Source organism: Toxoplasma gondii, chromosome VIIa, assembly GCF_000006565.2.
Source record: "Toxoplasma gondii ME49 chromosome VIIa, whole genome shotgun sequence".
In the NCBI taxonomy this organism is placed as follows: Eukaryota; Apicomplexa; class Conoidasida; order Eucoccidiorida; family Sarcocystidae; genus Toxoplasma; species Toxoplasma gondii.
The window spans coordinates 3,664,535-3,678,422 of record NC_031474.1 but is presented as its reverse complement, the minus strand read 5'-3'; the positions used below and the strand labels follow the sequence as shown (position 1 = coordinate 3,678,422).

The following is a 13,888-nucleotide window of genomic DNA, read 5'->3' as shown; positions in this document are numbered from 1 at the left end:
GTTGAGACTGTGACATATCCATGACTGCCAGAAGAGCCTCGCCGTCCGTGCGGAGTCCGACAGTGCTACGCTCCAAACAGAAGGACCACATCTTTCAGTTTTCTCTTATAAACACGTTCACTGCACCGCCGTCCGTGAAGTACAGATGAAACGGTTTTCGATGGCTCTGCGGTCGTACTCATTTCGTAAGCTTATTAATCAGAAAGACACCGTTTTCACTAGGCAGCCTAGAACATCCGCAACAGAACGTCTCCTTGTAATGAGCTGGCTTTATATTGCGGCAAATACTACTTTCATCGGATAGGTATCTCAAGGATAAAGATACGTAAGTTGCAATAGAAGTAACTTCTCTGCTGGAATTGTGGATATTCTGCGAAGCTTAAATCTGGTAACAGCAGCCTGCCACCTGTGCCTCTAGCAAGGGCACGTGCACTAGGAATGCCAGCTGGGCAAACAAGAGTACCACAATACATGGTAAATCCTTGCATCTCTTTTCGTATTGGCAAAACCGCGGAGAGCAAATGCGTGATTCCTTTCAAAAGACGTACTTTGAGGGAATGGCTGGGACCTCAGATGGACCACCGTCGTGTTTGTTCATCACGATCAGAGTGACGCGGTGTCTGGTTTGTCACCATCGGCCAAGTGGATGGCCTGGCAGTAGTTTACATGTTTTCACTACGAGAACATGTGTACCCTTCGAGTCGCTTTTGGCCATCTTTCGTTTTTCTTGTCTCCTACTGAGATGCATGATTCCACTATCTACGGGTGGCTGATTACCTTCACTCGAGTAGACACTCATTTCGACTTTCCGTTCTACATTGTCCTGCTCCGACCTCTTCATTTCGGGATGTGTCATCGTGGGGTGACGGTCGATTCCGTTTGAGCTAAGCGAATGCATGTGAGGACGCATTTTAGCAGCAGTGCCACCCAGGAAACGTTTGTCGACGCGGTCTGCGATGAATTTGTGGAGCCGATCCCCAAAGGTAGACCACACATCATATAGATTTAGTTCGACACTCACGAACAGGGCCAAGCTTCGACTCCCCGCATACGTTCCATACTGTACAGGTATGGGCACCCTACGAGCAGGACGACGCTTCGAAGGGAACACAGGTAACAAACCTGAAGAAGTCGTTTCCGGAACGTTTCGAAAACGCATTGAAGGAGGGATCCATAAAATCGAAACCTTAGTTTAAATGACGGTTTCGCACGCGGTAGGTTGCTTTCAACAAAATGTCAAGCCTCCGTGAGTCCTTGATGTCAGTGGTTCATGAAGCCTACACCGTCGTCTGACTCTGGCGATGATCGCCTACAGAGTGGTCGTAGAACACACACGATTGACACACTTGCTGTTTTCTAGACGATGAGGCAAAGTGACATCAGTAACCGTGCATGCTTTCCTGCAGAATCCCTGACTGAAAGGGGATGCTTCTGGACGACCACCTTCCCATGGATCTCCAGACACCACGGCACACAGCTGCACTCAGCCATTCCAGGAGAAATTGTCAGCAATTGTGAAGTACAGTCTTATCATAGATTCTGGCGCCTCCAGCACACCTCCCCACGAAACACTGCACTGAAGCCAAATGCGGTGTGTGATGTGAATATCTGTGTTTAGAAGATATTCACTTCGCCGGAATAAACAAATGCCGTTGTGCCGTTCCGCAATCTGCTTCAGTATCCTGAGCATCTGAACACTCACAGCAGCGCACAGAAGACTCGGGTGCCCGTTCAACTGAGGCAGACTGCACATGACATGTCATCGAACGAGGCGGAAACTTGGATAATGGATGTGCAGAGGAGCGATTACGGCCTACGCCTGCGCGTTTGTAGCAAGTGCTAAGGAGCCCTGCAAAATGCCGATGAAATTCAAACATGAGTTCACTGAAAACAGGCACGACGGGTTACCGTCTTGCATCGACTTGAGTAGCCTATATCAAACCACCCCACAAAAGCTTTCCCGTGCACTATGGAGAGACTTCAAATATTGACTAAGTCATTTTCTTGGCGAAATATGTTTATTGTGTGAGTGGAACATACGCACACAGCATATGGCGCCTCTAAGCGACATTCCGTGTTCTGTTCACACCGGTCTGAAGATTCCGGTATTGGAGAGGCACCGTCATTTGCATTCTCAACCCACCTGCACACACGTTTTCTAGTGAAAAATTCATATCACAAGGAAGAGTGTTTTCACGTGCCAGGCGGCAACTTCTTCCTGACTGTTCACCAGCTGCTGCCGAAGCTTTGTATCTAAGCGACGCAAGTGCTGGCACCCTGTCATAGGCAAACTGCGGTTAGTGAATGAGGTTCGCTTTCCTCTTTTTCGTGCGAGACCGTTGCCCACATTTTGGTAAAAGTCACTCACATTTTGAAACAGCGCGCAGACTGAATCTTCGTCAAGGCCGTCGACAGGATGCTGCCAAACGATCTCGTCTCGAACAACACTGACTCGCTGTCGGTACTCCCAAACGAAATCATGCAAATCAATTTCAGTCGAGATCGCCTTGCCTAACGAATCCGGTTTCGAGCTGTCGTATCCAATACAGGGTAGCGAACCAGAAGAAATGAACACAACATAACTTCCGAACAACCAATAAAGATTGGTACAAAGCAGTTGCCACATCCTCCGTACAAAGACGGCATTAAGAACATGAATATCATAGCTAGACCAGGTACTGTAATTACAACATTTTAAGAATATATTGTTTATGGACAGATGATCCGACGAAACTATTCAATCTCTACCACTGTCTGCCGCGGGTCTCGTCGATCTCGAAGGCAAAAATGAATGAATCACTTATCTCAGTTGGCTCGACTAGGGCACGTGGCATTCGTAACCGCACGCAGCTCAGTCACTGCGTAAGAGACTCGGTGAATTGTCGGAAACACGCATATACAGGCATGTCGCCGAGCGCACATTACGTATGACGACCAATTAGACCTTGAGGTTGAAGCGTATTCTGTTTTGTTGGACTACTGTATGGCTTGGTGTAGGTTGAGTTGCGTGCGTCCCTTGGCAACTTACTGGCTTCTTCTCCACAAATGAGGCAGTGGCTTCTCGGACTCGACCAAGCTAATCATGTCATGCGACAATCGATCGAGTGAGACGAACACATGCGACTGCATGGCATCAGGGGACATGGGCACCATCCACTCCGCCGCCTTCAGAACCGAAGGTGGAAGGTACTTCTTTCGATCCAGTGGCGCAAGTCTGGCTGCCGCCCCGCAGAAAAAACTGACCACCTGATAGACTGAAAGACAAAGGAACAAGACAGCCCCTTTACGCCAATCTAACCTTCACAAGGCAGGACTCCTGTTTGAGAAACCGGCGTGTTAGGCATCATTTACCGCCGGAAGCCGCACGGTTGTGTCTCATACAAAACACGAGTACACGAGGAAACAAGCGCGCGAGCGCCGCAGTCAGCAGTAAGTCTCCCAGGACTCCAGAGAAGATCTACGGTTGCCCAGACATATAAACTCTAAATGGTACGGGCGTGCTGAGAGGATGTCTGTTGTGTTGTAGGAGCATCAATGTCACGAAGTACATAAAGCAACAAAACTCGCGTCACCTGCCTTACAGTATCCGATGTCGGTTCGCTCCCGTCGAGTCTGTAGTGGAAAATGGAAAAGGCGTTTGTCGAGGTCCATTTCAACCGCGCGATGTGTGAGCTTGCTGCACTCGCGAAACCGCAAGTAGCTGATCGAGTCAAAGAAGCCAAACATGTAGGAGATGACTGAATGGTGATCGAAGACACCCGTTGTTTTATCCACGGTGAGAAGCATGTCCGCAAGCCAACACGTTCCTTTTGGAATTGTCAGACCTGTTCGCACACCAGGAGATTCCGGACACGAAGAAAACGTCATGAGATCAGCGTCTCCACGATCGGCAGGGGTGCTCCTCGCCCGTAGTTCAAACACGCCCGATGTAGTGTGAACGAATGCATAACTGAGAATTCAAATAATATTCACGACAAAGCAAGAAACGAGTTGAACACAAGATGAAGTGCCCTACAGGGAAGTGCCAACAACGAGAAATTGCCAAAATGTACTTCTGAATATGGTTGTTCAATTCTGATTAGTGGCCAGCCGTGACAGGGGACCGGCGTTATCAGGCACTGATCTGAATAGATTGCCCACCTTCACACCCCAGAGGCCCTCTAGATCATGTCGCGGTTGTTTTATGCAACGGCCTGCACAAATGGGGGCGTTTTATGCTCTTCCACAGATCCTACTTTGCGTCGGATTACAACAGAACTGGAACCGTTGCGACGCTTCATTGTCAAATAACATTGACTGACCTGCTTCAAGCTCATGGATAACACCGACGAGAATCGCTGTCCTATACTTTTCGACAAAGGCTGCGTTGATAGCTTCCATGGCCTCATTGAAGAACTTTTCCGCCAACGACTTCACAGACTCCTTAGGCTGCTGTGCTACTCGCCCCATCCCCCCGAGACGTTTAGTGGCTCCTCCGCCAAGCGCCCGAGCGCCCAAGTTGTTGGTAGCGGGACGCCCAACTCCGATGGGCCTGAGCTTTGTCCCCCCAACCGTGCTTGTTGCTTTCGCCCCCCCAGCAGTGCCTGGGCCTTTCGCCCCCCCAGCAGAGCCTGGCTTTTTCGCTCCCGCAGCAGTGCCTGTTTGACCCTTTGTGGCGCCAGTGGTGGTCGCGGCCTTTGTGCCTGCCGCTGGCGTTTCTCGGAATTTGTACGCATCAACGATGGACCGAGCGACGTTTGGCTCTTTCTCGAGAAAGGCCTTGACGTCGGGGAGTGCCTGCTCATGTGCTGCGGAAATCCGAAAGGGGCGGACAGAGCACAGGAAGTGAAGCACTGTATGCTACGCCGAAGAACCAGTGTGCTCAGCACACACAAATGTGATTCAGTCAGATTCGACGGCGAATGTGTACACATGTCAGTGCTTGGACAAAAGTGGAGACGCCAGTCATGTTTCTGCGTTATTGCTCAAGATGAAATGCACTCCCCGAGGAAGGACTCGACACAGCTAAGTGCAACTAAGCAATGATTTTTACGCATAATTTGATGCAGCTGTAGAAGGAAAAGATACCACGACGATCCGGACCGTGCCTTTATCCATTGAAAGTCGATAATCCTAAGACATGACTCAAGATAACCTCCGTGGAAACAAACACCGCGACACAACAGGACTCTTCAGTGAAACACCATACCAGGACATCAATTGCATCTACGTAGCTGTTACGCGAAAGCGAAAGCCTGAATTCAAAGCCCAACCCGTCAAGCATCGCTGCTTGAATAGAAAGGGTGGGCTTCTCTGTCCTTAGCACATTGGAAGAAAACCGGTACGAAATTGTCGTTTGTGTCTAGTGCAGCGAAGAAGGGAGTTTATAAGTAACGATACAATAGTTCACTGTGCGGTGAATCCGCCTTGAATGTGTAGATGAGCTGAAAAAGCGCTGGAAACCGGGACTCTTTCACACATAGCCACAGTCGTGGTCAGAGCAATATATGGAGTCTATGCACGAAGATCAAGCGACGTCTGTCACGATTTCTTACCCACGAAATCCTCTAGCTGTGCTTGGAGGGCTCGTGAACTCAAACAGGCCATCTCAGGCTTTGCTTGGATGGAACTGATGATCGGGTCCGCCACAGATTTAAACTTGGCAGAGTCCCTGAACGGTGCCTTTAATAGATCGTCGTAAGCGCTTCCCTTCTTCTTCAGATCTTCCAGCGCATTGCGAACAGCAACAGCAGCCGCTAAATAAGGACAAAGGGCACATGGGTCGCGAAACAGAAATGGAAACAGATCTATCACGGTGTGTGGCTCGTTTGCTACGATCAGTTCATGAACGCGCCGCGAATACAGAATGCTGCAGGGTCACGACAATGCAGTGGCACAGACGTCTGCATGGCTGAGCACAGGCCTCCGATACTGGCCAACTTGATGCTGAAAGAGTTATGATACGCACGTGCACTCACTACTGAAAATCGCACCACCAGGCTAGAAAGAAGGATCTAAAGGTACACGTGATAGTCTGTACGAACTTGGACACTCGTGCTGATACCATGGTCCCTGTATAGCCCCATGTGAAAGTGAGTTTGCATGTGCAGAGGAACACGAAATATGATCACCTTTAGTGTCCTGGGCGACGGCGATCCAGTCTCGCGCTTCAACAATTTTCGGGTTATCCTTCTGAACCTCTTTGGCTACAGGTTCCGGCCCAAGCTTGCCATCGATAAGCTCCGCACGCCGAGTACTCCACTCCGCAGCCAAATAGTCGCGCACACAGCGGGTCGCGATTTCCGTGTCTGGTGGTACGAGGAATAGAGAATCATGCACAGAAACATATGATGTATCTAGAGAGATAGCAGAGAGTATTTAGAGGGGATCGTTCCACTCCCAACTTCGCTATGCGATCAGGAGTCAGAAAGGACCACGCGAAAGAATGGTGGCGCCCGTCACTTTTCAGAGTACCAGCTACGGCCTGCGGATCCTCCGTCAACTCCCCCGCGTTTTCACTTACTGTAAACAGTCTTGATGGCGGCTTTCACGGCGTTTTTCTGCTCTGGAGACGTCTCAATACCTTCTAGCACGATGGTGACTACACTGTCGGAGAGGTCTGGGGATTTCAGGTCCGCCTCGGCTTCTGGAATATGTTGAGGGTTGTCTCGAAAAAAGGCCTTCACCTTTTCAGTCAGAGAGTCGTCTTTGTCAGCGCGCTCCGGGGCCGATGCTGAACCTTTCGCTAAGAGGTCCGCCAATGTGCGCCGTGGAGCTGGTCCGCCCTTGGGTGCTTCTTGTTGTTTCCCACGTTCGGGTGGCGACGGTTTTTTCGCGTCATGTTCTGCCGCACCCGCTTTGGTGTCTGCCTTGCTACTGGGTGATGGTTCCTTCGCAGAATCTAAATGTGCAGATAAACAAACCCACAAACATGCACACTGGCTACGGTATCATCGTCACCTGCATATGAAATCGTCGGCCACAGCACAAAAAGAGCAATCCTACATCACATACCAGTATCACGTCACTTGGGCATTAATAGGAAATATGCTTCTAGCAATTCGCACTGATACGCGGGCGCACATCACGCACGAGAGACCAGCAAAAGATGCTGGTGCACGGAGAAACCAAGCGCCATTCATGAACGGGGAAAACAAGCGGGTAACCGAAGGGTGAAGTCTCAGCAGTACAGCAGTAGTCGAGTCGAAGTAGATGAACAACGGGGTCCACCACGAATTACATTTTCAAAAAATGCTAGGGACTAGTGAGAAACGCAAGCGAAATTCGAAACATGCATCGTCAGTCAGGCGCAAGACATGAACATGATAACAAAAACACATCTGAACCAACACGGTAGTCGCTTGCGTTTTCCGACTAGGGATTCATGTGCAGCGAAAGCTTCACTCTCTGGGTGCCAGGAAGGGTACCGGACTCTGTGGCTTGCTCCTCCACGGATTTACCTTTTGCCTTTTCGGTTGTAGTGGGCAGCTTTTTCGGAGCGATTTCCACTTTCTTGGGCGCAATTATCGTGTCTAATCCTGGTGGCTTTTTAGGCAGAATTTTGGGCAACGCCGGCTTGGAACCATCCGGCGTAGGCCCTGGCTCTTTGCCTTCCGTCGCCTCCGTTTTCGCTCCGACTGCCGGAGGCCCTTTGAGCGGCGGCGGCCCAGGAACAGACTGGAGGGGAGTCTCAGGAGTCTTCGGAGACGTCGCAGGAGGCTTAGGGCAAGCCGCAGAAGGCTTAGGAGAAATCGCAGACTTAGGGGAAATCACAGGAGTCTTAGGGGAAATAGCAGTCTTCGGGACAGCAGCAGCAGAACCGGGCGCTTTTGATTGTTCTTCAGGTTCGAGCCCTTTGGTCAGCGGTGCAGTACCATCTTGGCCGACCTTGGGACTTGCCACCGGAGCCTCGGCGGCTTTTCCGAAGCGTGGTCGGAAGCTATTCGCCGGAGACGTACCCTTTACAAATTTCTTGGCGAGAACTTTTCGGAGCTCAACCTTGTCGAATTTCGGGATCGGCTTCGTTACAACGGGCTTCGGTTTCTCGTTGTCGGATTCAATCTTCTTTCGACGAAACAAACGCGAGAAAAACCCACCAGAAGAAGCCGCCTTCTTCGCTGGGGCAGCAGCAGCCTTGGCAGCCTTACCTTTGCCTTTCGCTACCTGTTTTGTTGCAATTTCTTTCTTAGAGGCCGGCTTGGTCTCCGCCGGTTTAGCCGCTTTGGCTTCTTTGGCCGCTTTTCCAGACTTATCTAGAGCTGGCTTTGTCAGAGCGGCCTTCGTGCCCGTGGGCTTTGGCGCAGGCTTGACAAAAGGTTTTTTCTCGGGGGCAGCGGCATCATGACCTAGGACTTTTTTGGCAACCGGGACTGGTTTGGGTGGAGGGGCTTTCACAGGTCCACCGGGCCCTGGTTTCTTCAGACCCCCTGCCGGTGAAACCGGTATAAGTGGTTTCTTGACGACAATGTTCGGTTTCTTTAGTGGTGTCGGTGGAATTACCATCTTCGGCGGAGCTGCCGCCATGGCTGCCAGCACCTAGAGAATGGAGAGACAGCGTGAATGCTCCAGACAATCCGTGCGGCTTATCACACCCTCGGTAAGGCGGATACAGCCTGCAAGACTCTCTCAAAGGAAGGCATGTTCGCCAGTCGACCACATCCTCCTATTGGAGCGATATCATGAAGCCTCTTAACTCGAAATCCCCGTTTTAAACTCATCCGTTTGCAGACGCCTGCCCATGAACAGTAAACAGTGACTATCAAGCGCCAGCGGCACTTGCTTCTGCCTTCTGCGGATGAAGTCTGCCGTGGAACGCAGCCGGAAAGGTCACTTAAACGAGCTATAAGACCTGACAGGGAGGAGATATGAACTCTCACGGATGTGAACCCATCAAGAATTTCAGTTGCGTAAGCAAGAAACGATACATTGTAGCCTATTATCGACACCCAGTCCACGACACAAGGCGCCAGTATGTTCTGCCAACGGCGCAGAGCCGACGCACAAGCCAAGGGGTTCAGTCATCCGAGACCTGTGTGTTACTAGTCTTTCCGGAGTTAGACGTACCGCCAAGCGTAACAATAGAAGGAGCTCCAGAAAACTGAGAAGCGTTGAAAGAGAGCGTAGCTCCGTGATGAAGAGTGAATGACACCCTTCAACCGTTGAGCTAGATCTGCGTTGCGCCATGTACGGAGTAACAACTCGGGTTTCCGGCCCCACTACATAAAGTAGACAACGGAAGAATATCCGGCAGGGAGACACGGAGTCATAAATTCAAACCAACAAAGACAGCCTCTGACTTCTTGGAAGTGGAAGGTGAACCTGTCGTGAAAAACCGCTTGTCTTACACGCATGCGGCCAGCGAGCGCAAGCTACGGCTGTTGAAGTGTACGCAGAAGCTATCGTGGCTCTGGGTCATATGCGTTGCAGTATTGTTCGTGTCTACAGATTCCATTTTTATATTTTGAATCGCGGTATTTTGTCATATGCGCCACGAAAGGGCGAGGAGTATTTCCGCAAAGGAGACACATGGCAGCCACATGGTAGGTTCTTCTGTTGCTCATTCCTCGCAGAGCACGGGTGGGAGAACTCGAAGACGGCACAGACCACAGCGTCGCTGAGCGAGAGGCGGAGGGTTCGGCGAGCGGAATTCTTGCTACAATTGTCTCTACGACTGCAGGGGTTTTGCGAGCTCCTTGTGGGCGGGATTTTTTATCTCCCGGTTCGCTGCTGTTTTAGCCATAGTTACTGTGGGAACTGGTTAGTACTCTACATAAAAGGGTAACTAGGGAACACGGGGGGCCGTAAACCTCAATTCTTGTGCGTGGCACCGAACATGGGCCGTGCCTTCCCGGCCCAGATTCGCCCAGAGAGCCTTCCATGATTCAGCATGGAAAAACTTTAACCGAAACTCTCTATGAACGTGTTTTCCGCGGATGAGCATGCTAGGTGCATCTGAACACAAACTTAAGGTGAAATTCCCAAAAATAACGTAGTGGGGCTTTACCCAGGCGGCTGCGCGCTAGCTATCTCGGCGAGAGACAAGGCAAATCGGGGAGTCCGGCGCTCGTAGCCGCCGCCAGGACTGACGACGGGTAAAGCAAAACCCCCTGCTTGTTGCCCGGTTCTCCGAGCCTGTTGCTGACGGGTAGTGGGCACGTATTTCCAGGTCGACCTTCACTGTAGAGGTGTGCTCGTCCTAGCAACTTGTTTATAAACTTAGCGTAAGTCGTGGATGCATCGCGTAGTGAAAAGCGCTAATAGAGGAGTGCTGCTGCTCGGTAAATTTTGTAGAGCACTCCCCTACCGGGCTTCGTCGATTGTTGGTATGACAGAGGTTGCAGGATCTCCTGGAGTCATCGAGCCCCACGCTTGCGCGAGAAATTGCGGAAAGGTTCCCTTGTCATGAGAATTCGTGGAGAAATTCCCCCGTCATGAGAATATCTTGAGTAAAACGAAGAAGGGAAAGGCGACCCAGTTGCTATTCAGCGAGCTGGCGCTGACCTCCAGTCACCCCCGCAGCAAGATCTGAGAGACGTTACCTTCTGGAGCATCTGTCTCCTACGTTTGAACAGAAATGACGCCACCCCTTGGGCCTATCCGCATGGGGCGGAGCCTTACTCTGGGCCTCGTCTCGTCGTTCCTCGTTGGCTGCTGTTTCGGCCCAGAGCAGGTGTTCGATGCAAGAGTCGTACGTCTCCCGGGTGCGAACCCCGCCGGCAGTATCGGTGGCTTTTTGAGTGTCGCGGAAGCTTCCTTCACCACCGGCAGTTCCACAACGAATGTTGTGGACACGAAGAAAAACGAGGAGGACGAACCTGCCGATGGAGAGGACAAAGAAATCGTCGTGCCCCTAAGATCGACAAAAAGCCGGGGGTCCCGCACCAAGACCCGGACACACAAGACCAGCTCCCGCCAAAACGGCATCTTACGACATCCAGCTGCTGCAGCAACAATTGGCCTGACGATGATGCTTGTTGGGACGGCCATCGGTGCAGGAGCCATGCTTGCACTCGCTCGCCAGAGAGAGGAGCAAAAAAAAGCCGAGGATACGAGAACGGCCCAGGCTGCGAAATCCCTAGAGCCGAAAAAGGTGGTGCTAACTGCGGACAAAGCTGCCCAGCAACAAGCTGAAGGAGACCGCTACCTGTCGCAGGTGCTAGTGTCTATCGGAGGAGCCTTTCTCTCCAGCAGCATCTTGCGAATTATGGGAGCGTTCCACGTCCCTTTCATTTACACCGGTATGACCGATCAAGGGCTGCGTGCAATGCTTCATCAGTTCACGGCCGGGAGTCCATGGAGCGTCATCATACGGCAGTCGCTCTTTGCCATGGGTTTGTCGGCTGCCAGCAACCAGTTTGGCATTCTTCTCACCATATTGGTTCCCATCGCAGTCCTGGCTCTGCTGCCCCTATTCTCACTTCTCTCCCAAACCACGGAGACCAAGTCGCCGGAGAATCTCGGACAAACGTACATCTTCGCCAACAATATGATGAAAAAGACACTAGAGAAAGAACGTGCAGATCGTCCCGAAGACGTGGAGAAGGTGGTCAGCAAGTACTTCGATCTCATAAGGAGGGAGGCCATACAGAGAAAATTCTATGACGCTGGAGCGAGGAAAGCCCTCGACGCCTCCGAACGTAGCATCAAGTCCCAGCTCAAGAAGAGAGGGAAGGACATCGAGGCAGTCCTGGACAGTGCCCAGGCGCAATTTCTGAAGGCAATTGGCGTCAACATCCAGGGTCAAAAAATATAGATGGTAACGTGTTGCGCAAAGTTCATGCCGCGGGAAGCACTCCAGAAATACGACAACTACTCAGCGGCTTGGAAATGGACAAAGTGATTTCTGCTGGCATCATATAAATCTCGCAAAGGCTTGTTTTTTTACCGTAGACGCGATTCAAGGACAACGGATGGACTTATACAGGTAATTGGATGAACTCCTAAATTGTGGTCCTTGCTACACACCTGTAAGCCAACGGTGACCCTCGCACAACAAGTGAACCTTTTCTCATACTTTTATTCTGGTACTGGCAGTGTCCTCTAACCCTCACGGCCATTTCCCCTGCATACTGTAGCATGTGGGCTTTCTCAAGTGACAGACTGTTGTCGATGTGTGTGCCTCGCATTGTTCGATGAAAATTAAGGTTCCGCGGAATTTTCGGGCGCGGAAACGGCACACGACTCCACAAACACTCGTGCATCCCGTGGTGTCTAGTTTCAGATGAAAGTATAGCATGTCGTCAAATCGAGGTGTATAGTCGGGGTGGCATTTTTCGCCATTTGTGTACCTTACCCGCCAGGCACTCCTCGTGTCATTCCTTGGTGAGGACGTAGTCACTACAGTGGCCAAGTTCTCCGCCAATAGAGTTGGGTGACGCAGCTTTCATTAGCCGCGACACTGAAGCGCATAAAAAACTGGTTTCCATGTTATTTGCATTGGAGGGACCCACAAGAAGCGTGTATGTGTACACTGCCTTAATTGGGACGTGTGCCGCTACCGATGCCGTTTTTTGTCTGCGGTTCTCCGTGGCCACCACGCCGACACCGTGATTCATCTCTTCTACAACAACGTGATAAGACTTTTAGTGTCATGCCTCGCTGCCTGCTGTGACGAAATTCTCTGAAGACAGAAACACAAGCAAGATGCTGCGCCACGGGCGGATATCAACATGCACGTGGTACCGAAGAGCAGTTTGCAGATGCCCGAATAAAAAGCTATATTCCACATGAAGCAAGTTGCCCCTGTAGCAAATCTATTGCAACTTGTACACTCGCAGCTAGAAGAGTGCGCAGAGAGTGAATGAAGGGAGCTAAGCCGAGCTAAAACGGCAAATGTGAGGTTTTCTTCTGTGTTTGCTTGCCTGGCACACGTAATCGACATGCAGCAACAATAATGTTTCATGTCTAGGTCGTTTGTTTGATCGTGGAGAATCATGGAGGACAACATGACTTGATGTCGGTGCGTGCACGCGTTGCGCCAGGAATCTCGCCAGACGACTGCCTTCACACTGAACGCGTCCGAGTATTTTTCAAGTGTTTGAAAGCTTGTAACACGCATTACCTTAACGACGCCGTTCATGACGCATTCCTTCATATCAAGAGCCGCTCAGCTCACACCGACTCCACCCAAAACAGCCACCGAACTCCGGCGTGACACAGGCATGAGTGTGCAAAAACCTAGTGCTCTGATGGTCAATGAAAAATGGTATGCTTAAGAAATCAGACTTGCTTCTGTACATTCCGCGAGCTGAAACATTACTGAGGAAATGAAATTCTGTATTACAACGTGGCGCAGACACTATAACGTGACTCCGAGGTGCAGCACAATATCGGACAGACGGGTGGTCTTGGTGGGGAATTACTTTCTTTTACAAGCATGATTAACTTCACTTACTATTCCAGGATCCAATGCTAACGCATTCTCTATGCACTGACAGCAGTGAGGAGTGCGCTAAGACATAATCAGTCGGACAAAACGGCAATCGCTTGGATTCGGCGGACTACAGTGTACCGGGAGAAAAAACTCTTCCTCTGCAACTTACAACCAGAGGCGTACGAGCTAGAGAGTTTCCGCGATTAGCAAGTCGCCACTCGAGTACCTTTCCTCAGGTTAGAAGCGAATTCAAACAGAGAACTCGCACATCTCTCAAAAACACATTCTGGGTGTGTTGTGTATGGAGCCGCTTCATGATCTCTTGCGCGAAACATCTCCTGCACTTGACTGTCTGCCTTGCCACATCTCCACCAGCTCACCGATATTCCCTGAGTGTTTCCCGAACTTCTGGACGAGGGCAATCTGCTTCCAAAGCTGCGAAAAGGTAAGGTGCAGGGGATATCCTTCAAATCTTTCCGCCAGCGACACACCCGCTCAGAGGATCCGGGATCTATTCACCGTGTGCCACTTCCGCTT

At 50.9% G+C, this 13,888-nt stretch overlaps 4 protein-coding genes across 4 annotated transcripts; 1 reads left to right on the top strand and 3 right to left on the bottom strand.

Annotated features, from left to right (window-relative positions):
- Positions 1-896: 896 nt before the first annotated feature.
- TGME49_202040 (hypothetical protein) lies at positions 897-9,512 on the bottom strand. The gene is made up of 9 exons (XM_018779183.1): positions 7,440-9,512; positions 6,503-6,880; positions 6,111-6,287; positions 5,535-5,735; positions 4,302-4,787; positions 3,582-3,824; positions 3,029-3,254; positions 2,369-2,531; positions 897-1,690 (listed from the first exon to the last, which is right to left on the bottom strand). The coding sequence occupies exons 1-9, from the start codon at positions 8,500-8,502 to the stop codon at positions 1,484-1,486; spliced, it is 3,144 nt and encodes a 1,047-aa protein (XP_018637425.1). The 5' UTR covers positions 8,503-9,512; the 3' UTR covers positions 897-1,483.
- Positions 9,513-10,144: 632 nt separating this feature from the next.
- Positions 10,145-11,850, top strand: TGME49_202050 (hypothetical protein). Its single transcript, XM_018779184.1, has 2 exons — positions 10,145-11,131; positions 11,370-11,850. The coding sequence occupies exons 1-2, from the start codon at positions 10,553-10,555 to the stop codon at positions 11,466-11,468; spliced, it is 678 nt and encodes a 225-aa protein (XP_018637424.1). The 5' UTR covers positions 10,145-10,552; the 3' UTR covers positions 11,469-11,850.
- TGME49_202060 (hypothetical protein) lies at positions 11,480-12,415 on the bottom strand (the record flags this gene model as incomplete). Its single annotated transcript, XM_018779185.1, has 3 exons — positions 11,480-11,689; positions 12,272-12,331; positions 12,395-12,415. 3 exons carry the CDS (start codon positions 12,413-12,415, stop codon positions 11,480-11,482), a joined length of 291 nt encoding a protein of 96 aa, XP_018637423.1.
- A 38-nt stretch (positions 12,416-12,453) lies between these two features.
- TGME49_202065 (hypothetical protein) lies at positions 12,454-13,381 on the bottom strand (the record flags this gene model as incomplete). Its single annotated transcript, XM_018779186.1, has 2 exons — positions 12,840-13,381; positions 12,454-12,598 (listed from the first exon to the last, which is right to left on the bottom strand). The coding sequence occupies exons 1-2, from the start codon at positions 13,070-13,072 to the stop codon at positions 12,454-12,456; spliced, it is 378 nt and encodes a 125-aa protein (XP_018637422.1). The 5' UTR covers positions 13,073-13,381.
- Positions 13,382-13,888: the final 507 nt, after the last annotated feature.

What these genes read in the sequence shown, in the direction of transcription:
- TGME49_202050 (XM_018779184.1), top strand. Translation starts at nt 10,553, where the DNA reads ATGACGCCACCCCTTGGGCCTATCCGCATGGGGCGGAGCCTTACTCTG. An exon ending in GAGACCGCTACCTGTCGCAG is followed by an intron (nt 11,132 to 11,369) that starts GTGCTAGTGTCT and finishes TTCCCATCGCAG; the next exon opens with TCCTGGCTCTGCTGCCCCTA.
- TGME49_202040 (XM_018779183.1), bottom strand. Translation starts at nt 8,502, where the DNA reads ATGGCGGCAGCTCCGCCGAAGATGGTAATTCCACCGACACCACTAAAG. An exon ending in TACAACCGAAAAGGCAAAAG is followed by an intron (nt 6,881 to 7,439) that starts GTAAATCCGTGG and finishes CTGCACATTTAG; the next exon opens with ATTCTGCGAAGGAACCATCA. An exon ending in GCGAACCGACATCGGATACT is followed by an intron (nt 3,255 to 3,581) that starts GTAAGGCAGGTG and finishes TTTGTCTTTCAG; the next exon opens with TCTATCAGGTGGTCAGTTTT.